The sequence below is a fragment of the Lynx canadensis genome, chromosome D3 (assembly GCF_007474595.2).
Source record: "Lynx canadensis isolate LIC74 chromosome D3, mLynCan4.pri.v2, whole genome shotgun sequence".
In the NCBI taxonomy this organism is placed as follows: Eukaryota; Metazoa; Chordata; class Mammalia; order Carnivora; family Felidae; genus Lynx; species Lynx canadensis.
The window spans coordinates 85379618-85403652 of NC_044314.2; the positions used below are offsets into that span (position 1 = coordinate 85379618).

General features: G+C 38.9%; 1 protein-coding gene across 1 annotated transcript in view; it reads right to left on the reverse strand.

Moving 5' to 3' along the window:
• RAD9B (RAD9 checkpoint clamp component B) overlaps window positions 1–24035 on the reverse strand; it is a 29432-nt gene that overhangs the window by 3133 nt on the left and 2264 nt on the right. Inside the window, exons 3-10 of the mRNA XM_030336135.1 lie at window positions 23324–23476; window positions 23003–23117; window positions 14900–14999; window positions 13099–13205; window positions 6935–7041; window positions 6789–6853; window positions 6114–6236; window positions 4755–4995 (exon numbers count right to left, since the gene is read on the reverse strand). Coding sequence (XP_030191995.1) covers window positions 4755–4995; window positions 6114–6236; window positions 6789–6853; window positions 6935–7041; window positions 13099–13205; window positions 14900–14999; window positions 23003–23117; window positions 23324–23476 — 1011 coding nt within the window. The remainder of the gene's footprint in view (window positions 1–4754; window positions 4996–6113; window positions 6237–6788; window positions 6854–6934; window positions 7042–13098; window positions 13206–14899; window positions 15000–23002; window positions 23118–23323; window positions 23477–24035) is intronic.

Here is a 24035-nt window from a genome sequence, read left to right on the forward strand (position 1 = left end):
TGGTTGAGCATCCGACTCTTGATTTCAGCTCAGGTCATGATCTCATGGTTCGTGAGTTTGAACCCCACAACAGACTCCACGCTTACAGTGCAGAGCCTACTTGGGTTCTCTCTTTTTCCCTCTCTCTACCCCACACCTGCTTCCGTGCTGTCTCTCTCTCTCTCAAAATAAATAAATATTTAAGCAGAAAAAACAACACACTTTTAGGAATTTGCCTTGAAGATACACTTTCGACAATATGAAAATACATGTGTAAAAGTTATTCACTGCAGCTTTGTAACTGCAAAATATAAGGGGGGATTATCTAAATGCCCACATATAAGAGAATGGTTGAATTAATTATGGTACATCACAGGTGAAATACTACACAACTGTTGGGGGGGGGAGGGGAAACACAGAAAGTGACAGGGAGTGATTTGCAGTACATACTAGTAGGTGCAAAAAGCCAAGCGGAAAACAGCATGTATAGTATAAGAAAGGAGAAGAAATAAAATATATGCATCTGCTCATTTGTGCAAAACTAACACAAATGATCAATGAAAAACTAATGAGATGTATTCTCTACAAAGAGTACAAAGAAGGGAGTGATGATCCCTTCTTTGTCTCTGCAGAGACGCTTGCATAGTTCTGACTTCTAGTGCTGTTCACGGGTCAGCACTCAAAGACCAAATCAACAAGGATTTGGGGAGAACCAGAATGGAAGACAAGCAAACAAAGGTATCCATATGATGATTAATATAACCATACTGAAATATGAATGAAGGAAGAAACTACCCTAAGTAACTTTGAAAAACGGTCTTTTGAATATATACTTCATAGCTAAAGACACAAAAATGTTCACAAATATTATACCTCTGTTAGCAGATTCATTTTTCCAGGGGTATGGGTTAGCAATTCTGAAACTACGTTCTTGGATTGAACAATAAGTAAACATGTTGTGGATAGTAACAGCCAAGTTTCTCATTGTCAGACAGGAGTTATAAAGAAAAGGGGGTGGTGGTGTTGGACTGGAACTGGAGGTATCATTATGAATGCATGGGTTTTCGTGTACATATGTATGTATGTACACAAATAGATACAAAAATCGATCAGTATGTGTGTATGTGTCAATAAATGCATATGTTTCCTAGTTCTGTCTGCTGAGAGGCCCTAGAAGCAAGGAAACCCAAGTACAAAGGAGCACAAAACCTACTACCCACAAGTTGTTTTTGTCTACCATCCCCAATCAAAGGAACCAGGACTCTGGGAGAAATGGCTGATTCCATTTGGGTTGGAGTCAGAGAAATACAAGTTAAGCCTAGCACACTTTAAATTTCCCAAAAGTAAGTAAGTGCTCAAAAAATGCTGGAGACATGCCAAAGAGATAGTCTCCCAGTGGCCAAATATGGAGAGTTCAAGCAACAAAATAAATGATAGTTATGGATCATTACCCAGAAAGTAATATTAATATCCAAGAGTATTTTGTGATCTAAATAACAATAACAGATGAGGGGAAGGAAAGTTATTAAAGTGCAATTTCATCAGATAATAGAAAAACTACCCACCAAAAAATTACCATTTCTCAAGCATCACAGTAATAACTATTTTAAACCAAAAAAGGATCAATGGATGCTAAAATTAGTAGGCAAAAAGTATGATGAGAAACAGGATATTCATGTAGTTTCAAAGTATCTTCTACCACGACACCTTCAATTACTAACAGAAAAAAGTACCTTTACAGTGGAGAGATCTGGCAGATAACACCTTAATTATATGATAAAAATTAGGATTACCAAGGCAAGTCTCCATCATGTGCCTCCAGATATGATGTAGAAGAACACAGCGTCATTCTGTTGTATTCTTACTAAAAATACACAGCTGAAATTTAACCATGAAGAAATCAGGAAAATTCAAAATCAGGGATATTCTAGTGAAGTGTCAAGGTAAAGAAAGGCAAAACAAGATTTAGAAAATGTTCCAGACTAAAGGAGACTGTTAACATTTAGGGAATCTGGGTAAATGGTATGTGGGAATTATATACTAAATTCTGTGAGTCTGAATTTATTTCAAAATTAAAAAAAATTGATGTGCATGTGTACAAGTATGAGTGTGTACATATGCACAGAAAAAGTCTTAACAGGTAGAGTAATAATAAAAGTGTTCATAATGATTATCTCTGAAAATCTCTTATTTGTACTTTCTGATTTTTCTCTGATGAACTGATAATTGTACTGTTACACATAAATGTGAGCATTTGGAGAGTCTGCGAGAAGGGTATGTAGGAATTCTTTGTACTAATTTTGCAACTTTTTAGAAGTGAAATTATTTTAAAACGACAAGTTAAAAATAAACGAAACAAACAGGATGGGCCATATTATCGTAAGAATGTCACTAGCACCATAATGGCTACAATTTTAGTCTGGTTCACAGGTGATGGCCCTCTAGTGTGCATGGCAGATAACTGCTAATCAACTAGAGATACAACTTTAGTCATTCTCAGCTTGCCCAACCAAATGACTGACAGGTGGTGTTACTAGAGAGGAAACCTATCTGCCATTCCCGGCGTGGAGTGTGTTCTGTAATGGGGCAAGAGGGAGGGAAGGAGGAGGCCCAGTGAAGAGCATAGGAAATATCTTAGGGACGGTCCCCGAATGCCATTCCGAGGAGTTTAGGTGTAATCTCATGGGAAAAAAGGAATGATCCAAGAGTTTTGAAGACAGGAGAGTGACGTGTAAAAATAACATTTAATGAGCGCCAACCATGTGCCAGCTCCATATATTGGTTCAATTAGTTTCCACAGTTCTAATTAATGGGTAGTATTATTATTATCTCCATTTTACTGATAAAAAAAAAAAAACCTAAGACAAAGAGGAGTAACTTGTCCTAGTCACACAGCTAGTAAGTGGCAAGCAGGGATGTGAACCCAGGAACTCTAAATCTGGAGCCAGCGCTCTGAACCCCTGTACTCCATCCTCAGCTAGAAGGTTTGCACAAAATCTTCTAAAATACTTTGAGGAGAACCAGAGTGCAGGGGAATGGAGGCATGGAGGCCAACTTGAAGGCTCACAGTAGTTTGGGAGGAAGATGGTATGGGGATAAATACTTAACCATATTGGAATTTCAGTTTTGCAGGAATTTGCCACATTAAGGCAAATAATTCCCTTTAAAAATAGAATTTCCTTTTTAGAATTTAAGTGACATGATGGGAAATTTGAAGAAGAGTACCTGTAATGGTGCTCATGGAGCTTACAGTTCTTTATACATGTCACTTTCCCTACTGAGGAAACGGGCAATCTTAGTGAATTTCAGGGAGGTGAAGCAGTCAGAAAATGTTTTTGTGTTGTTATCTGTGAAAAAGTAAGCACATAACGTGTGACCAAAAAAAGGAGGGGGAAAACACTTTCGTATAATCAAAGGACAAATTTCTGTTTTCACTTTATGGCCAAGCTAGGAATACAGAAGAGAAAACTGTCAACTGCTAGGAATGTAACAGGTATTCAGTAAACACTTATAGGGGCACCTAGGTGGCTCAGTGGGTTGAGCTCCGACTTCAGCTCAGGTCGTGATCTTGCAGTCTGTGAGTTCAAGCCCCGCATTGGGCTCTGTGCTGACAGCTCAGAACTCGGAGCTTGCTTCGGATCTTGTGTTTCCCTCTCTCTCTGCCCCTCCCATGCTCATGCTCTGTCTCTCTGTCTCTGTCTCTCTCTCTCTCTCTCTCTCTCTCAAAAATAAAATAAACATTAAAAATTTTTAAAGAGGGGTGCCTGGGTGGCTCAGTTGGTTAAGCGTCCAACTTCGGCTCAGGTCATGATCTCAAGGTCAGTAGATTTAAGCCCCATGTTGGGCTCTGTGCTGACAGCCTGGAGCCTGCTTCAGACTCTGTGTCTCCCTCTCTCTGTGCCCCTCCCCCGCTCAAGTTCTGTCTCTCAAAAATAAATAAATGTTAAAATTTTTTTTAAATTTTTTAACGAAAAAAAATAAACACTCATAGCATCAAACTGAATAATAAATGGAGTTTACAACCCAATTTTACTATTCTAAAAATCTTTTATACAGCATAAAAGATAGTGACTTTTACAAATATTCTTTCTCCCTTCAATTTTCTAATTCTAAGAAACTCATATTTCCAGTAAAAGAAGCTTGAATAAAACATTAATGTAAACATGTTAAATTGGGACTGGTATTTCAGATACTTCAGTTTTCTAATAAATCCTATTTATCTTCAGCTCAATAGATATAATAAGGCTTAACACAACAGCACTCCATAAAGCTTATTATCCACCTAGTAAAATGTTGGTAATACAAATGTTATTAGCTGGGACTCCACTATGAAAAAATTTATGATGTTTGTTAGGATGAAATTTGTATTTGTACTACAATGAGTAAAGGGTTTCCCAGCCAAATTTGAAAACTAAAATGAGGACACTTATTTTAGAAAAGAAATTATATGACTTTAGCAAAGTATTTGTACTCACAGATAAGTATCTTGTAAGAAATCATAATTTATTCTTTTAAACAAGTGACCCAAATCTCTACTTGAATATACTTTGTTACTCAATGAGCAATTTTTAACTCTTTTGTACGGACAGCCTATATAAGTCAGTCTTTGCACCATCTCAGACTGGTTTCACCTCTGCCCTATCAAAAAGTAAGGATGAACTAAATTCAGGATATTGGGGTGAGCTTGGGCAAGGAGACTGCAAAAGGAGACAGATGATGAGAATTCCTGACTGAGACACGGTCGGGTCGGTCGCGTCTCAACGCTTTCCCTTTACCTTCCTCAGATACGGAGACCCCGGCACCTCCTCCGTGTCGCTGACGCTGCTTTCCGACACTTCACTCCTGTCTCCATTCGCTCTTTTCATTATGGGGCTGCCACAGTTTTCCAGTGCAGAGACATCTGTGAGAGTCTCCTTCGGATAAAGCCTTTTAGGTGCTACTTTTCTCAGGATACATTCTGGGGCCTTGCTGGTTACATTTTTACCAGCCTCTGAATTTGAACTCAGCGGCTCTGACCTGAGGTATTAAGAGATTAAATGAACGAACTGTTTGCCTGGAAATATATATTTTCATATAACTGATGAAGCAATATGGGATGACAGTGATAACACTGGTTTAGAGAATATATTGAAACAACACAGAACTAGTTGTTGAAAGTTAAAATTTACATATATGATTATTTAGAAATTCTCCCTACAGATTCAAATTCTTCAGTAAAGCAACCCAGTGTTCATGAGACAAACCTGTGATGTAGTAACAGGACCAAAAGTTAGAAAAAAAGTCAAATACTAAACATCTGTATGATAATATTTTATACAGTCAATAAAAATCATGTTTCCAGGGCCACCTGGCCAACTCAGTCTGTAGAGCATGTGACTCTTGATCTCACGGTTGTGAGTTCGGGCCCCCTGTTGTATGCAGAAATTACTTAGAAATAAAATCTGAAAGAAAAACCATGTTTCCGAATCATAATCAGTGATACTGGAACATAGTCACAATATATTCTGTGGGGGAAAAACAAGATACAAAACTACATATGCTATATGATCCTGATCTTATTTTAAAACGCAAGTATATGCAAAATAAGAGAAAAAAAAGGTGAGGCAAATGTTAGCAGTGGCTATCTCTAGGTAGTGCAATTTTGATTATCTTCTTTCTACTTTTCTGTATTTTCCAAATTTCCCATAGTACCTTTAAGCTACTTTTACAGTGAAGAACCCTGCACCAAAAAAAAAAAAAAAAAAAAAAAAAAGTTACTAAGAGACAAAAAAAAGGAAAGAAAAACAATGGCTGTCTCCTTGTCTGAGAAAGAGAGCTCTAGGCAGTGAATAAAAACTGTCCGGTGAAGCTTAACACCATATCCCTCCTAAAAAATGACTACCAAAAATGGAAATGAGTTTTGGGTAGTAACAAAGATAAACCAAAACTATTAAATTCTGATCAGAACAGAAAAAGCAAATTTCTAACACATGACTGAGGATATCTCAATGCTAGTTAGGTCCTACCATAGCTCTTCCTGATTCAGTCAATCTGATCTAATGTTTTGTTCCTAAATGAATGCCGATGAATTATTTCAGAATAAGATTGCAATGGCTTTTTCCCAAACAATAAAAACGTTGAAACATTGGCCTTACCTTTTTTGTTTTTGGGAAAGACACAGTGACTGCGGAGAAGATGCTCTACTTGGCTCATCAGCTAATGTAGCCAAAATAAAGTTAGCTTCCAATAACATATCATCAATACTTAAAGCCATAGGTCTAAAAAAAGACAAAGTCAGAGCAAACATCATACACATTTTCTGATGGACACTGGGAAAACATTAAAAAATGACACTTAATTCAAGAGTAAAAGGAGATCATAGAAGGAGAAGTCCTTTTTGTCTTTTCACAAAGTTAACGCAGTCCTAAGGGCTGAACGGACCTTAGACATCATCAGATCTAATTTCATAAAACACATCTATCCTAACCTAATCTCATTTGAAATTTTAGTTCTGAAATACCATAGAAAATATCATAGCTTCATAGAGATTAGACTTATTTAAGCCATGTATAATTTTCTAATTAGGCAATTTATTTGGCACCATGTCAAATTTATAAGTGTTTTCACTCTGCAGAATATATCTTTCTCAATTACCAATTAAAAAATGCCCTGTTATGGCATCCTTCAAAATTCTAGTTTGATAAGTGTTGCTGATAAAGTAAGCAATTCCTGAGGTGTGAATTAACTGCAAAGCGATCCAAAGGGTTTTATTATTGATATATAACAACAATTTAAAAAAAAAAAACTCAGAAAACTTCCCAAGGACTTACTTCCCAGGAAAATCAAAATGAATGGCTATAGGAGCATGTGTAGCTTCTGAAAACGTCAGTATTCCCTGAAAGAAAATAAGAAGAAAAATCGTTGAAATCTTTATTTAAAAATTACCAGTGAAATTTTGACACAAATTTTTGTTTACCTTCAATTCTTTGAAGCAAAATGTTATTTCACTATCAACTCCAATTTGAAAGAAGTCAAACTCATCTGGGCGAACAAACATCTCACTGTACACAGAACTGGTCAAATCTGTTCGATATTATAGGAAAATAAAGAATAAAATTAGTTCCAGAGGTACTTGTGAAATTTTTTAAAAATGGTTTGTTTTTTTTTGAGAGAGAGAGAGAGAGCGCATGTGTGAGCATGGAGACACAGAGAGATGGAGAGAGAGAATCCCAAGCTGGTTCCACACTGTCAGCACAGAGCCCAATGTGGGGCTCGATCTCACAAACTGTGAGATCATGACCTGAGCTGAAATCAAGAGTCGGGTGCTCAACCCACTGAGCCACCCAGGCACCCTATTTGTTAAATTTTAATATGAAAATACAACTGTAAGTGGTAGATTAAAAATAGCCACAAGTCCTTTGACATCCCTTCATTGAGAGATGGGGTCTATGTCTATGTCCCCCTCTCCTGAATTTGGGTAGGAGGGCTCTCTGACTACTGCGACCAATAGGATATGGCGCTATAGGTGAAATGACCTGGTGCTGGTTTCTGAAGAGACTGGCAACTTCTACTTCCTCTATTCTCTATCCACTTCCTCTATCCTATAACACTCACTCTTGGAACTCAGCCACCATGCTGAGTTCATGCTATATAAAGTCCAAGTTAATGGAGAGGCCATATCTATGCAGTCACTCTGGTTAACGGCCCAACTGTGTTCCCAAGATCAACTACCAGACATCTTGGATGTCTTCAGATGATTCCAGACCCGGCCGCTATCTAACTACAATTGCATGAAAGACCCCCAAGTGAGAACTGTCTAGCTGAGCCTCACAAACCCACAGAAACATAAGTGACAAGAATAAATTATTTTGTTTTTCACTGCAAAAATGTTTGATATAAATGCTCAGAAATATATACACACACACGAGTACCTTTTCTTCCATTTTCTTTTTACACCTTACTTGAAGTGTAATTAACATACACTGTTATATTAGTTTCACATATATAATTCAACAATTCTATACATTCCTCAGTATTCATCAATATAAGTGTATGCTTAATCCCCTTTATCTATATCAACCATCCCCCTACTTACCTTCCCTCTGCCAACCACTGGTTTGTTCTCTATACTTACGAGAATGGGCAAGGGGCGCCTGGGTGGCTCAGTTGGTTAATTGTCCAACTTCAGTTCAGGTCATGATCTCACAGTTTGTGGGTTCAAGCCCCACATCGGGCTCTGTGCTGACAGCTCAGAGCTCAGAGCCTGGAGCCTGCTTGGGATTCTGTGTTTCATTCTCTCTCTGCCCCTCCCCCACTTGTGCTCTGTCTCTGTCTCTCAAAAATAAACGTAAAAAAAAAATTTTTTTTTTTTAAAAAGAGAGAGAATGCTGGGGCACCTGGGTGGCTCAGTCAGTTAAGTCTTTGGCTCAGGTCATGATATCACAGCTCATGAGTTCAAGCCCCACATTGGGCTCTGCCTGGAGCCTGCTTCAGATTCTGTGTCTCCCTCTCTCTCTGCCCACCCCTGCTCATGCTCTGTCTCTCTCTCTCCTTCAAAAATAAATAAACATTAAAAAAATAAATAAAAGAGAATGCTTTTTGTTTGTTTCTCTTCTTTGTTCATTTGTTTCTTAAATTCCACATGAGTGAAATCATACAGTATTTGTCCTTCTCTGATTGATTTATTGCATTTAGCATTATATCCTTTAGGTACACCCACGTTGTTTTAAATGGAAAAATTTCATTCCTTTTTATGGCTGAGTAATATTACATTATATACATACCACATCTTCTTTATCCATTCGTCTATGGATGGACTTGGGTTGCTTCCGAATCTCGGCTGTTCTAAATAATGCTACAGTGAACACAGGGGTGCATATATCTTTTCAAGTCAGTGTTTACATTTTCTTTGGGTAAATACCCAATAGTTGAATTATTGGATCATATTGTATTTGGGTTTTTTTTTTAAGTTTATTTAAGAGAGAGAGAGAGACAGCAAGCACAAGCAGCGAAGGTGCAGAGAGAGAGGTAGAGAGAAGATCCCAAGCACAGAGCCTGAGACAGGGCTCAATCTCACAAACCATGAGACCATGACCTGAGCTGAAATCAAGGGTTGGACGCTTAACCAACTGAGCCACCCACATGCCCCTAGTATTTCAATTTTTAATTTTTTCAGTAAACTCTATACTATTTTACACAGAGGCTGCACCAATTTATATTCCCACCATCAGTGCAAAAGAGGTCTTTTTTCTCAACATCCTCGCCAACACTTATTATTTCTATGTTTTTTATTTTAGCCATTCTGACAGCTTTAAGATGATTATCTCATTGTGTGTTGTGTTTTTTTTTCTTTAAAGGAAGACAGACTACCACATGCAGCACCTCATTTGTATGTGTCTCAAGTCTTGGAAGCTTGACTACCCAAGTTCTCCTGCAAAAGGACCGTGAGAGCTTGTTTGAAGGTTGTAGCAGGGGAGAGCAGCTACTTGTATACCGTTGACCAAAGAACAGTCCTCTATCAGGGAAGGTCATCCTCTTCAACTGAGCACACAGCTTCTGGAGGGACACACATCAAGCGGTAAGGGAGGAAGGGGACACCTGCCTAGCCAGACAGATTAGCCAAATCAACCCTGGCAATGGATGGGGTGACAGATGTTGCAGCCAGGTCACCCTCTCATCCTCATTGTGGTTTTGATTTGCATTTCCCTGCTGATGAGCGATGTTGAGCATCTTTTCATGTCTGTGGCCATCTGTATGCCTTCTTTGGAAAAATGGGTATTTAGGTCCTCTGCCCTTTTTTTATTGAATTACTTTTAATAGCTTCACAGTATTTCATTACTTTCACTCAACCAATCTTCTGTCGTTAAATCTAAAGTATACAAGGAGATGTCCCAAACTATTAAAACTGCTTATTTCTGGATAGTGGGATTTCAGGTGACTTTTTTTTTTTTTTAGTGTTTGTGTTTTTTATTTTCTTCAATGGACATGAATTATGTAAGAACAAAGGATAAACAGTATATACTTTTTAAAAGGATCAAACACTACCCTAAAAATACATTATTATCAAACAAGAAGGCTCATGTCACTCCCATTGTACTAGTACAGAGTAAGTTCAATAATAAACAGATGTGGCTCGGGAGTTAAGCATCCAACTTTGGCTCAGGTCATGATCTCACAGTTCATGGGTTCGAGCCCCGCATCAGGCTCTGTGCTGACAACTCGGAGCCTGGAGCCTGCTTCAGATTCTGTGTCTCCCACTCTCTCTGTCCCTCCCCCACTTGCACTCTGTCTCTGTCTCTCAAAAATGAATGAATGTTTAAAAAAACTTAAAAAATAAAATGAATCATTGGGTCTCCAATTGCTACTTGTGCCCATAAGTCCCCAGTCAACCATAACTATAACTACTCATTAGAAAGCTTCTCACAAGGGACAGTGTCTCCTGGTGAGACACAATGGCCATCTTTATTCAGAGATGGCACTACGGAATATAAAACAGACCCTTTTACTAGAATAAGCATATATTTTCCAAATCATGCACTTCTGGGTGTCAAAAAACAATGCTAGATAAGACTTCAGAGAAACAATAATAACACAGTGGTATTGGGCCTGTGCCTTGAAGCCTACATTCAGATAATATTCCAGCACTACTAACTGTGTGACACCAGGCAAGTCACTTAGTTTCTCTGTGCTTCATATTCTTCACATGGAAAAATGGGCATAATAGTACCCACATCACAGAGTTGTTACAAACATTACATGAATTCACAACTGGAAACCGTTTAGAAAAGAACATGGCACCAACTAAATACCACAAAAGTCATCTGATCCAATTTTAGCCCTGGTTCTACTGGTTTTTCACTTCAAATAATACAATTCCCTCCCTTCATATTCTTTACTGCTATCTCTCTCTCTCTCTCTCTCTCTCTCTCTCTCTCTCTCTCTCTCTCTCACACACACACACACACACACACACACACACACACAATTACCCAAAATTAAAGAGTCTCAAACAGCTTGTATCTGAAAGACCCTAGTCAATTTTCTTGGTAGCAAAACTCCCAATTTAATCATGCCTTAGTTTCTCCATTAAATCCAGGTAACTCTTGGAAGAGCTGACTTAAGACGTAGTCACATTTTCTGCCGCGTGTATTTGCCATCTGGAATATCTTACATCTCTAATTTGGAGCTACTTTTTCTTCTTAGGTGATCAAAGCTAATCTCAATTGGATTGCTCCCTCTTAATTTTTTTTTTTTTTGTGCCAAACACAAAGGGTGATAAAAGATGAAAAACAGGGGCACCTGGTTGGCTTTTTGGAAAAGCATGCAACTCTTGATCTTGGGGTTGTGAGTTTGAGCCCCACAGTGGATGTAGAAATTACTAAAAACAAAACAAAACAAAAAAACCTTTAAAAAAAGATGAAAAACAGATCTTAAAATCTTAACTGAAGATATACTTTTCTCAGTAACCATTCTCCTAATTGTATATTTTTAAATCTTTTTTAATGTTTATTTTTGAGAGAGAGAGAATGAACATGCATGCCCATGCTCTTGTGGGGGAGGGGCAGAGAGAGAGGGAGACACAGAGTCCAAACCAGGCTCCAGGCTCTGAGCTGGCAGCACAGAGCCTGATGCAAGGGTCTAACTAATGAACCATGAGATCATGACCTGAGCTGAAGTCGAATGCTTAACCAACTAAGCCACCCAGGCACCCCACCATTCTCCTAATTTTAAAACACCTGAATTTCCAAAAACAAACTCAACATGGATGAAAGACCTAAATGTAAGACAGGAAACAATCAAAATCCTAGAGGAGAAAGCAGGCAAAAACCTCTTTGACCTTGGCCACAGCAACTTCTTACTCAACAAGTCTCCAGAAGCAAGGGAAACCAAAGCAAAAATGAAATATTGGGACTTCATCAAAATAAAAAGCTTCTGCACAGCGAAGGAAACAATCAGCACAACCAAAAGTCAACCGACAGAATGGAAGAAGATATTTGCAAATGACATACCAGATAAAGGGTTAGTATGCAAAATCTATAAAGAACTTACCAAACTCAACACCCAAAAAAACAAATAATAAGTGAAGAAATGTGCAAAAGACATGAATAGACACTTCTCCAAAGAAGACATCCAGATGGCCAACTGACACATGAAAAAATGCTCAACATCACTCATCATCAGGGAAATACAAATCAAAACCACAATGAGATACCACCTCACAGCTGTCAGAATGGCTAACATTAACAACTCAGGCAACGACAGATGTTGGCGAGGATGCGGAGAAAAAGGATCTCTTTTGCACTGCTGGTGGGAATGCAAACTGGTGCAGCCACTCTGGAAAACAATATGGAGGTTCCTCAAAAAATTAAAAATAGAACTACCCTACGACCCAGCAATTGCACTACTAGGTATTTATCCAAGGGATACAGTTGTGCTGTTTCGAAGGGGCACATGCACCCCGATGTTTACAGTAGCGCTATCAACAATAGCCAAAGTATGGAAAGAGCCCAAATGTCCATCTATGGATGAATGTATAAAGAAGATGTGGTATATATATACAATGGGGTATTACTCGGCAATCAAAAAGAATCTTGTCATTTGAAACTGTGTGGATGGAACTAGAAGGTACTATGCTAAGCGAAATTAGAGAAAGACAAATATCATATTATTTCACTCACATGAAGAATTTAAGATACAAAACAGATGAACATAAGGGAAGGGAAGCAAAAATAACATAAAAACAAGGAGGGGAACAAAACATAAAAGACTCTTAAATATAGAAAACAAACAGAGAGTTGCCAGAGGGGGTGTGAGAGGGGGGATAAGCTAAATGGATTAAGAGGCATTAAGGAATCTACTCCTGAAATCATGGTTGCACTATATGCTAGCTTGGATATAAATTAAAAAATCAATCAATTAATTAATATAAAAAATAAAACAACCTGAATTTCAAAGCCAAATATTTTAATTATTGGTTATGTTCCATTTCCTGGATCTCTCAAAAATTTTAATGATCTTTCTACATCTTACTGCTTTTTAGACAAGAATAAATGTCATGCCACTAATGTTTACTGTGGTCAGTAATCAAGAAAGTCAGGAAGTGACATTCCATCCAAGTGCCGTGACAGATGTAGTCCTTACCCACTGGTTCGTCACTGGAACTCTTAAGGCAAACACTGAGTGGGGTAACAGCAAGAGTAACTTCTTCTTGACTTGATGTGAAAAGAACAATTGCCTCAGCAAGAACTCTACAAAATGTAAAGAAAAGTACTGCGTTATTTGAAAAACAAGCAGAAAAAAAAGTCTTATTAAATAAGACTCAAATCTTTAATCTGGAAATAAACAGGTTAGTCAGGATAGATTTTTAAAAACTTACCAAAAAAAAAAAAAAACGTATTTTCTTTTTTCTATGTGAGCTGCAATATTTTTAGTGTATTTTAAAATGGCAACTTCAGGGGCGCCTGGGTGGCGCAGTTGGTTAAGCGTCCGACTTCAGCCAGGTCACGATCTCGCGGTCCGTGAGTTCGAGCCCCGAGTCAGGCTCTGAGCCTGATGGCTCTGGGCTGATGGCTCAGAGCCTGGAGCCTGTTTCCGATTCTGTGTCTCCCTCTCTCTCTGCCCCTCCCCCGTTCTTGCTCTGTCTCTCTCTGTCCCAAAATAAATAAATAAACGTTGAAAAAAAATTTTAAATGGCAACTTCATTTGACAGGCCAAGAAAATAGTAAAATATATTCTTAGTAAGACATGTGAAAGCTGCAAGATAAACCAGACACTGGAAGAAAATGTTTTTAATTCTATGTTTTTATATGATCAATATATATTTTTAATGGCCTGCAATCATACGCCTAAGGGAGATATAAGAAAACAGAGCTGTTCAAATAGAACCTGCTGGAGACCCAGGTGAGGGTAGAGGTTTACAAACAGCCTGCTGCCTATATTCTCTTTCCTGTTGTTATTTGTCCTACATTATACCTATACTTTCAAGGTTGTCTTGACATCCCAAATGCCCTTTTATCCTGGGGCTCCCTTTTTAAAAACAGCTTTATTGATACAGAATTCACATACTGTACAATTCACAGATTTAAAGTTTTAATTTGTATTTCCCTAACTACTAATGATGGTGAGCACCTTTTCATGTGCTTTTCAGTCATTTGTATATCTTCTTTGGCAAAATATCTATTCAAATCCTTTGCCAGCTCTTAATTATGTTATCTTTTTATTATTGCATTACAACTTCTGGGATACTTTTTAAATTGAGGTGTTGTTAGATAAAAAATGAGATTCTTAGAATTTATGTGATGTTGATGTTAACCTGATGCTAGACATTAGCTCAGCAGTGTTTCTTGATGCCAAAATGTCAGGAACACCTGCCAAATTCATCTAGCAACTTTTCCAGTGTTGGGGGGAGGTGTTTTATAAGATACCAAATAACCTGACGTTAAAAAATGACAACAGGGGTGCCTGGATGGCTCAGCCGGTTGCGTCCATCTTTGGCTCAGGTCATGATGTCATGGTTCGTGGGTTGAGCTGTGCTGACAGCTCAGAGCCTGGAGCCTGCTTCAGATTCTGTGTCTCTGTCTCTCTCTGCCCCTCCCCCCCTTCAAAAGTAAATAAACATTAAAAAAAATTTTTAAAGACTCAGAAGGCAATATATAAATGCAAAGTATTATTAGGTAATATATTTCTATCTTGGTATCACTTAATATAAAAATCCAGTAATAGGATATTTTTAGAACTTTCTTGCCACTAAATCATCATTGCTACCATTAAGCAGTTATATCATCTACTATTATCTTTTTCATGGTTTCCTCTTCACTTTGTAAGGTGATTTCTACAAGTTAAATATTAGCTTTTTTAAAAAACATAACTGATTACAAAGCTTAATTCCTTACTATGTGCCCATATTCAGAAAAAGAAAAATAAATACCAGAGAATTCATTACCTCGGTTGAATCACTAGTGTATTAGAACACATATTCTTTTCAAAAATAACTTGCAAGGGCTGACTTTCTTGAAAACATACATTATGAGTTCTTCTAATACCTTAAAAAGAATAAATAAACCTTTTAATAATTTTAAGTGCAAAACAAACTATTTAAAAAGTCTAAGTGTCGCAGCCAAACAAAATTAAAGTAACATTTACTATCAGGCAGGTGCATACATAGCTTGAAGGAACACTGTTCCTCCATAAATGTGTTTATCGCCCCCTAGTGGACATTATGCAACATGCCGGGTCCTTGGACAGTATCAGTAGAGCTCCCAAGTTCTTTTGAAATACAGGTTAATTCTTAAATTGTGTGTAAGATAGTGATTGCCCATTACAGTTCACGTACTTACAATTCCCTTTCACTACCTTTTATCCACGTCTATTATTTCCAGATTTCTGGGACTCTCGGAAGTCAGACATGAACATCTGGTCTGTGAATTCTTTTCTTCCGAGAGGAAGAAGAGAGGAAGAGTGTATAGCTGTAACGACTATGACCCCAGGTGCCAGGAACTGTAGTACACATTTTACATACATGACCTCTGATCTTCACAATATTCCTATGGTGTAAGCACTTACACTCAGAAGAGGAAACTGTAGCTGAGAGAGACTGACTTTTCAAGGCTATGCTATTTTAACATGTATAGTCAAAATTTGAATCTAAGTTTGAATACAGAGCCAATGTAATAAAATCCAAGTGGGCTGTAACTTTCTACAGCATAATAATGTTGCAATGAGAATCAAAAGGGCTCACTAGAAACAATGTTTCTCAACTAACTGGGATTTTTTGGTACCAAATTAATAACAGCAACATTTATTAATTTCTTAAGTATTTACTGACCACCTACTATGTACAAAGCTGCATTAGTTACTTTTTTATGGATAACAAACCAAAATAACAAACATTTGTTGTTTCTCACAATTCGACTGAGTCCTTCTGGTTTAGGCTGGCTTCGCTGTGGCTGGACATTTTGGATGGCTTCACTTTCAGGTCTAGGGCCTCAGTAGACAACAGGCATGGCGGGGGCCTGCGGGGCCAGCGGAGGCCTCTCACCACATGGTCCCTCATCCTCCATAAGTCTATACTGTGCTGCATTTATTCTCATGCTGAGGAAAAGTTCCTACTTTAACAGGGGAAACTGCCAGGCCTCTTAAGGCCTAGGCTTGGAACTCACAGAATATCACTTCTATTGCATCTAATTGATAAAGCCCAAGGCAAGCCATGATTCCAGCTGGGGAATCAGACTCCAGCTTTTGAAGAGGGGGGTGTTGCAAATAATTTGTGAGATCTTTTTTTTTTGGTAATCTACTACACAAGAACAATTTTAGGAGCTGGGGATTAGCAAAGAACAAATCAGACAAAAATCTCTATCCTCATAGTGTTTACATGCTAGGGAGAGGAGACAGACAATAAGAAAATAAATAAGTAAATAATTAATATGTCACAGGGTGATAAAGACCACAGAAAAGCAAAGCAGGAAAGACACTAGGGAGTGCCAGTGGTGGTAGGTAGCAATTGCAAATAGAGAGGTCATGAAAGACCTCATGGAAATGACACCATCTGAGTGAAGACTTGGAGGAAGTGAAACGGCAAGTTACATGCTACCTGGGAGAAGGAGCTTACTGGGCAGAGGGCTTCCAACCCATGTAGGACCTCACTGGCCATTGAAAGATCATTGGCTAATACCCTGTGTAAAATGGGGAAGGTGGTTTTGGGTTGTTTTTTTTGTTTGTTTGTTTTTTTGAGAGAGAGTTTTGAGCGCTAGAGTAACATAAGCTGACCTATTTCATCTTTGCTTTCGTCCATAAATTTTAGATGTACTACAAAGAGCATGGCATTGTGAAGGATCACTGTGATTTCTATTTGGGGAAGACACAAATCTAAAAAGTTGGCATAGCTTACCTATTTTAAAAAATATTTTCAAGTTACTTTTGGAGGGACATGTAATAGATAGATGCTGATGGTAGAAAGTTCAAAAGATACCAGAGAGACAGTGAAAAGTAAGTCAACCTCCACTCCTGACTCCTGCCAGCCCTGTATCCTCCACAGAGGCAACTACCGTTACCGGTTTCGCAGGTACTGTTCACAAACAGCCCCGGCACACACAGCACAAGCATACCTCTAAATATTTCCCTCAAGCGAATACTGGCATTGCCAAAGATGTCCAGGCTGAGAAATGTCTAATCTGTCATTCCTGATGCTCCTTTTCTTGCCATAGGCTTCCTTCACCTTTTACCTTATGAACAGGTGCTAAACACTTTCAACCTGTGCCTTTGATCACACTGCTCCCTCATCACAGAATGCCTTCCCATTTCTGCCTGCTGGAAACTTACCCAGATGTGATGCCACTAACCAGAAAGCCTTTCCTCTTCAGCTTTCTCTCCTTCGAGTCTCTGGCTCAAAGAACATCCACTGTCCCTTGTTCGAGTAATTTGGCTTGATGTACCTCTTCGCTGTGGTTTTTCTAGTTTCTAGTTTAATAACAATAACAATCTCCCTTGGTAGCATGCAAATGGCATAAACATTTAGAAGTCCTGTTTCCCCCCTGGGTCATTTATAGGCTTTATCTTATGCTGCACAAAGCACTGGACTGTAATGAGACAAGGGATTTTTCATCAGAATTGACTTCTGGGCCACCTGGGTGGCTCCGTGGGTTAAGCGTCAGACTCTGGATTTCGGTTCAGGTCATGACCACACGGTTCGTGAATTTGAGCCCTGCATTGGGCTGACGGTGCAAAGCCTGCTTGGGATTCTCTCTCTCTCCCTCTCTCTGCCCCTCCCCGACTTGTGCTCTCTCTCACTATAAGTAAACCTTAAAAAAAAAAAAAAGAGGAACTGACTGCATTCTTTGATAAAATAGTACTATTAACAACAACAACAACAGCTGAATTAACCCAAATGCTTAGTAATGTATTTGGCCTAAATTCTGGCATAAGCTCGCTATCTTCTCACAGAACAGTAACAACAATTTAGGGCCCAGGAGCCAGTCGATGGACCAGTGGGTGACCAGTGAGTAGTGGGTGTCTCATACCATCTGCTCCTGCCATGGGATTCCTGGCGCTATGAAAGAATTCTACCTGCCACTTCATAAGCTCTATTTCAAACTTCCCTCAATGGGTCCAGAGAACTCTTTCAAACCTGAAGGGGTACAGCTAAGGACGAACCATTAGTTTGGAGATGTTACATTTGTAGAGTTTAGAATTTTAGGGGCTAGTGATACTTCAAAAATCTTGTAAGTTATTCAAATATTCCTCAATCCCTGTAAGTTCACCATTGAGTTTAAAATCATTAGCACATCTGTAGAATGCCCAAAACTTGAAAACTTGAAGGAGTCCAACCTTCTTGACATCACTTCATTAATATATGCGTATGATTCAAAGTCTCATTTTCATTCAGTATCCCAGTGCACTCCTCTTATGGAAGCTCCCCTCTGTTGGAGTCCTGTCCCCTTGAGCCAGGACAGAACATATTAGCAGGTGGTTCATATATGAGTGTGTTCTTCAGGAACTCATGGACTCATTTTTAGAAACTCTAGGGCCAGTGCAAAAGAAAAGTATGGAGAATTGGTAGAATTATTAATGACATAAATATTTCAGCTAAATCTTGCTTCTCAGTGGTATAAATCCTTTTTTATCTATTTGCAGATGCTAAATAATTCAAGAAATCACTGTTACAGAAACTTTTCATGGTTAGATTTAGAGAAGTCAGTCCTTTTTAGTAGCTCGGTTTTTTTCAAGTGTTTTCTATCAGTGAAGAGAGCCAGATTTACATCACTATCCTTAATTTCTTACCAAATCCCAAATATGTATTTCTAGCAGCTTATTGGCTATCCCTGCCCAGGTGATTTTTCTCAACTAAATTTGAACGTTTCTCCACCAGATTATAAATATAAAGTTGCAAGCTTTATTTTCTGGGTACACACAGTTTGGGGAAGTATAACTACTTACCTAATTAAGTAGCAGCATCTATCTCCTATGTTCCCCTTCTTTCCTGAGCTGTCCCTTCCCCATTTTGCAGCTGCCATGAGGTTTGGGTGGGATTGACTCTACTTCCAGCATCACTGATGGGCCCTCATTGGTAGAAATTAATTGGTATAATTTTATCCCCCCTACAATTAAATTTGGACCAGGTGTGATGCTTAAAGAGTGAATTTCCTGGCCACGAAGATTAGTTTAGGTTGGTCCAATCAGAGCAAAGGCAAGAACTTTTGTTTAATGGATACATGAGGTAAGGCTCTCACTCCCACTGGATGTGAAAGAGGAAGCATCTAGCCTCAGCTGCTGCTGCAAGCCACCTTATTATTGAAAGTTTATCAGAGAAACTAGCCTTAGGATAAGTCACGTGGAGGAAAGGAGAGCTGAGTGAATTTTAAAAAGAAAAAGGAGAGGGAGGGGCACCTGGGTGGCTCAGTCAGTTGAGCGTCTGACTTCAGCTCAGGTTGTGATCTCACACTCCATGAGTTCGAGCCTTGTGTCGGGCTCTGTGCTGACAGCTCAGAGCCTGGAACCTGCTTCGGATTCTGTGTCTCCCCCTCTCTCTGCCCCTCCCCTACTCATGCTCTGTCTCCCTCTGTCTCAAAAATAAATAAAAACATTTTTAAAAATTAAAAAAAAAAAAAGAAAAAGGAGAGGGGCACCTAGGTGGCTCAGTCAGTTGAGTGTCTGACTTCAGCTCAGGCCATAATCTCGTGGGTCGTGAGTTCAAACCCCACATAGGGCTTGCCGCTGTCAGCGGAGAGCCTGCTTCGGATCCTCTGTCTCCCTCTCTCTCTGACCACCCCCACTCATGCTCTGTCTCTCAAAAAATAAAATAAAAAGGAGAAGGAAAAGAAGCAGCAGCTGCTGCAGCCTGAACCAAACCCACACCTGTTACCCAATTTTGAACTTTTCATTTCCATGAGCCAATATTTCTCCTTATTGTTAAAGTTAGTTTGAGTTAGATTTTCTGTGTTTTTTTTTTTCCTGTTACTTGCAACTTAAAGCATCCCAACTCATACAGCTTTCCTACAAAAGCTACTGAAAATCAACCAACTGGAGTGCCTGGGTGGCTCAGTCAGTTAAGTGTCAACCCTTGATTTCAGCCCAGGTCATGATCTCACGGTTCGTGAGTTTGAGCCCTACGTTGGAATCCATGCTATTAGTGCAGAGCCTGCTTGGGATTCTCTCTCTCTGCCCCTCCCTTGCTCGTGCTTTCTCTCTCTCAAAATAAATGAATAAACTTTAAAAAAAACAACCAATCACAAGTATGTATTAGACAGTAATCTAATCAATCTGCTTGAGAGATTCTTAAGAAACTGAAAAGTTGGTTGTTTAAAATCTAGCTGGAGGGCGCCTGGGTGGCGCAGTCGGTTAAGCGTCCGACTTCAGCCAGGTCACGATCTCGCGGTCCGTGAGTTCGAGCCCCGCATCAGGCTCTGGGCTGATGGCTCGGAGCCTGGAGCCTGTTTCCGATTCTGTGTCTCCCTCTCTCTCTGCCCCTCCCCCGTTCATGCTCTGTCTCTCTCTGTCCCAAAAATAAATAAACGTTGAAAAAAATAAAAATAAAATAAAATCTAGCTGGAAATAAGGGTTGAGGGTAATTGTAATGACAACAGTCATTGACTCTCTAGTACTTCCTCCATGTCAGACACCACACTATGTGCTTCACACAAGTGATCTCGCTTTACATTCACAACAACCTCCAAACGCGAGGGTAAGAGTATCCCCATTTTACAGAAAAGAAAATGAAAGTTCAGAGAGCTGATAAGAGAAACACTCTCCAAAGGCCAGATATACAAAGGAAGCCCTGTTAGATTTCTAAGTTAGCATGACTGTTCATAAATTTTGTTCAAACCAAAAGGCTGATTAATGGCCTGCCAGGCACACGTTGTACATCTGCTTTGAGAATGAGTAGCCTAATGAAAATCACATTGTCAATGCTCCTGCATTCCTCGTGATTCCTGCCTATATGCTAACCTAACATCTTTCGAGCTTTTACAAAATGTAGAAACGTATATAACCCTGTAAGAACTGCTCATTCTCTAGAGCACTTTCTCCCCCGCGAAGAGTGTGTTTCCCAGGCAGCTGTCCTAACTTGGGCTCGAATAAACTCTTTCTTACTTTCAGAGATTCTAAAAGCTTTGTTCAATTTGTGTTGACAAAGCTTATGCACTTTCACAAAGCTAATAGGAAGCATAGAAGGGGCGCCTGGGTGGTTCTGTCGATTAAGTGTCTGACATTGACTCAAGTCATGATCTCATGGTTCCTGGGTTCGAGCCCCGCGTCAGGCTCTGTGCTAACAGCACAGATTCTGTGTCTCCCTCTCTCTCTGCCCCTCCCCCACATGTGCTCTGTCTCTCTCTCTCTCTCTCTCTCTCTCTCTCTCTTTCTCTCTCTCTCTCGAAAGTAAATAAACATTAAAAAAAAGAAGATGGGGTGCCTGGGTGGCTCAGTCGGTTAAGCGTCCGACTTCGGCTCAGGTCATGATCTCACGGTCCGTGAGTTTGACCCATGCGTCGGGCTCTGTGCTGACGGCTCAGAGCCTGGAGCCTGTTTTGGATTCTGTGTCTCCCTCTCTCTCTCTGACCCTCCCCTGTTCATGCTCTGTCTCTCTGTCTCAAAAATAAATAAACGTTAAAAAAAATTAAAAACAAAAAAGAAGAAGAAGCAGCAGCACAGAAGAATCCATACACAAGTCTGTGATGTCAAGGCCTGCTGTGCTTTTAATCATGCTCTTTACGTGATTCTGCTATTACATGAACTAAAGTTCAAAGAAGGGGGAAATCATGTTAAATCATTGATATTTTGCAGGGGAAAAATTAAAGATTATAATACAAATATGAGGTGAAATTTAAGTAAGACATATAAGATAATTGTAACACTACAATAACCTTCCAGAAGACCATTCCGTTACAAAAAAAGATGTGGACTAATATCACAAGCATGAGCTTTTTTTTTTTTTTCTGATGTTTATTTATTTTGATAGAGACAGAGTGTGAGTGGGGTAGGGGCAGAGAGAGAGGGAGACACAGAATCTGAAACAGGCTTCAGGCTCTGAGCTGTCCACACGGAGCCTGATGTGGGGCTCAAACCCATGAACTGTGAAATCATGACCTGAGCCAAAGTCGAACGCTTAACCAACTGAGCCACCCAAGCGCCCAGCATGAGCTTTTTTAAAGCATACAATTCTACATGCTAATGTCAAATAAAATAGCAGCAATCATAATACATACAACAAGCTAACAGAGAATGTGCCAATGTTCTTTTAAACACTTTAGAACTATAACTTCCTCTAACTCATCAAATCCTTCCCTAAAACCCAAGGAAGCTGGTACTAACACGACCCTATTTTACACTGGGGGGGAAATGAGGCAAACAGATGGAAAATAATTTGCTCAAAGTATCAGCAAAGAAAGGGCAGAGCAGGATTCCACCCTAGACCTTATGGCCTCCAGAGTCCATGCTCTTAACCACCGTGCTATACATACTTAAGCATGTAAATGTCCCATGGGTACGTTTGAATATCTACCACGCAAGGCTGGGAGGCAGGAAATCTGTTTTACAGCTTTGTGTAACAGAGAGAACGTATAAAAGTTTTGGCTCCTATTACTGTGACTTACTAATTTTGTGACTGTGGGCCAGTTACCATGCTTCCTTCAGCCCCAGATATAATACTATGTGCCTCTTGGAGGACTTTCAATACAGGTAGGCATTATTCTTTTCTGTTCTTACCAAAGAACACTGTTACCAAGGCACTCTTACAGAATATCATCAAGCAGCCAGTTAATTTTAGAATCACCAGTTGTTTGAATTCAAAAAGACATTTAAAAAAATTTTTGGTTTGTATACAGGCCAAGCTTGTGCCACTGATAAGTCAAAAGAGGAAAAACTGAATGCAAATCATTTCATAATACTTCTACAGAGAAAAGATAATACTTTCCAAGTATTTACAATGGCCCTACAACAAAACCACATAAATTCTAAGCAGTAATGCAATGAGAAGTTTTGACATGCACTTTCAATATTCTAAACATGAAAAATATTAACAAAAAACATATGATACTTTAGCTTTAATTATACCTACCATGTCTGCAGAAGAATTCAATAACCACTTTACATTTATCAGATCTGGTGAATATTTTGCACTTCTCTACATTTCTTTCGAGGGAATTCAGGCATCTAAAGATGGGCAGAATTGACTGTAACACAAATACGTTATAGAACATGGTTTGGTGTTTGGTTGTTTGATTAGTTTAAAAGAACTAACAAGAGTATGTATATTTATAAATGAATAGATTTGTTCCCCACGCCCTTTAAGCCATATATTAAATGCAAGGTAGATGTTATATCATATATAATAAATATTCCTGCAATACAAGAGAAAAACAGGGCCACTTATATTTACCTTCATTCCCAATTTGCAATTTAAGTTTGATGAAGTCGAATCATTATCATTCATTTTCACTGAGGTTGACCATTGATAATGTTGAAAAAACACAGGAGAGAAGAGAACACATCCGTATGCTGACCGACAAGAATTCACAGATCTTAAAGCAAGCTGGAAAAATAATAGTTATTAAGGAAAAAAATCAACGTTCTTTAAAGGATTCATTCAAAAAATTCTATTATGTGTAACACTGCAATTAAATATAGGATGTTAACTGCATTCTATGGACTACATTTTACATATGAATTATTATAGATATTAAATAGGTTGCATTATCCACTATGCATTGAATTTGCATACCTACACACACAGGTACACATCTATATTGAACACGTATAGGTATTAACTCTAATATCTTGCATGTTGAAACTGTAAAGTTGTAAACACCTTTTAACTCTAATGCTCAAAGTGGCAGAAAGCAACGTTAAAGGGGGTAAAAAGATTGCAGCAAAACGGCAATCTCTTGTCCTGTCTAAAGGGAGAAACCATCCATCAGCACCAGCCAACTATTTCCGCTTGGGAATGCTGGCCCCAAACTGTCAGATATTAAGTTTTCAAGAGAAGCAGAAAACTCCGATCTTTATGTGGACTCCCAATTTTTTAAGTTTAGAAAATTATTTCTTTTTTTTTTTTTTAAACACAGTGCAGTCCCACAAAACACTTCTGCAAG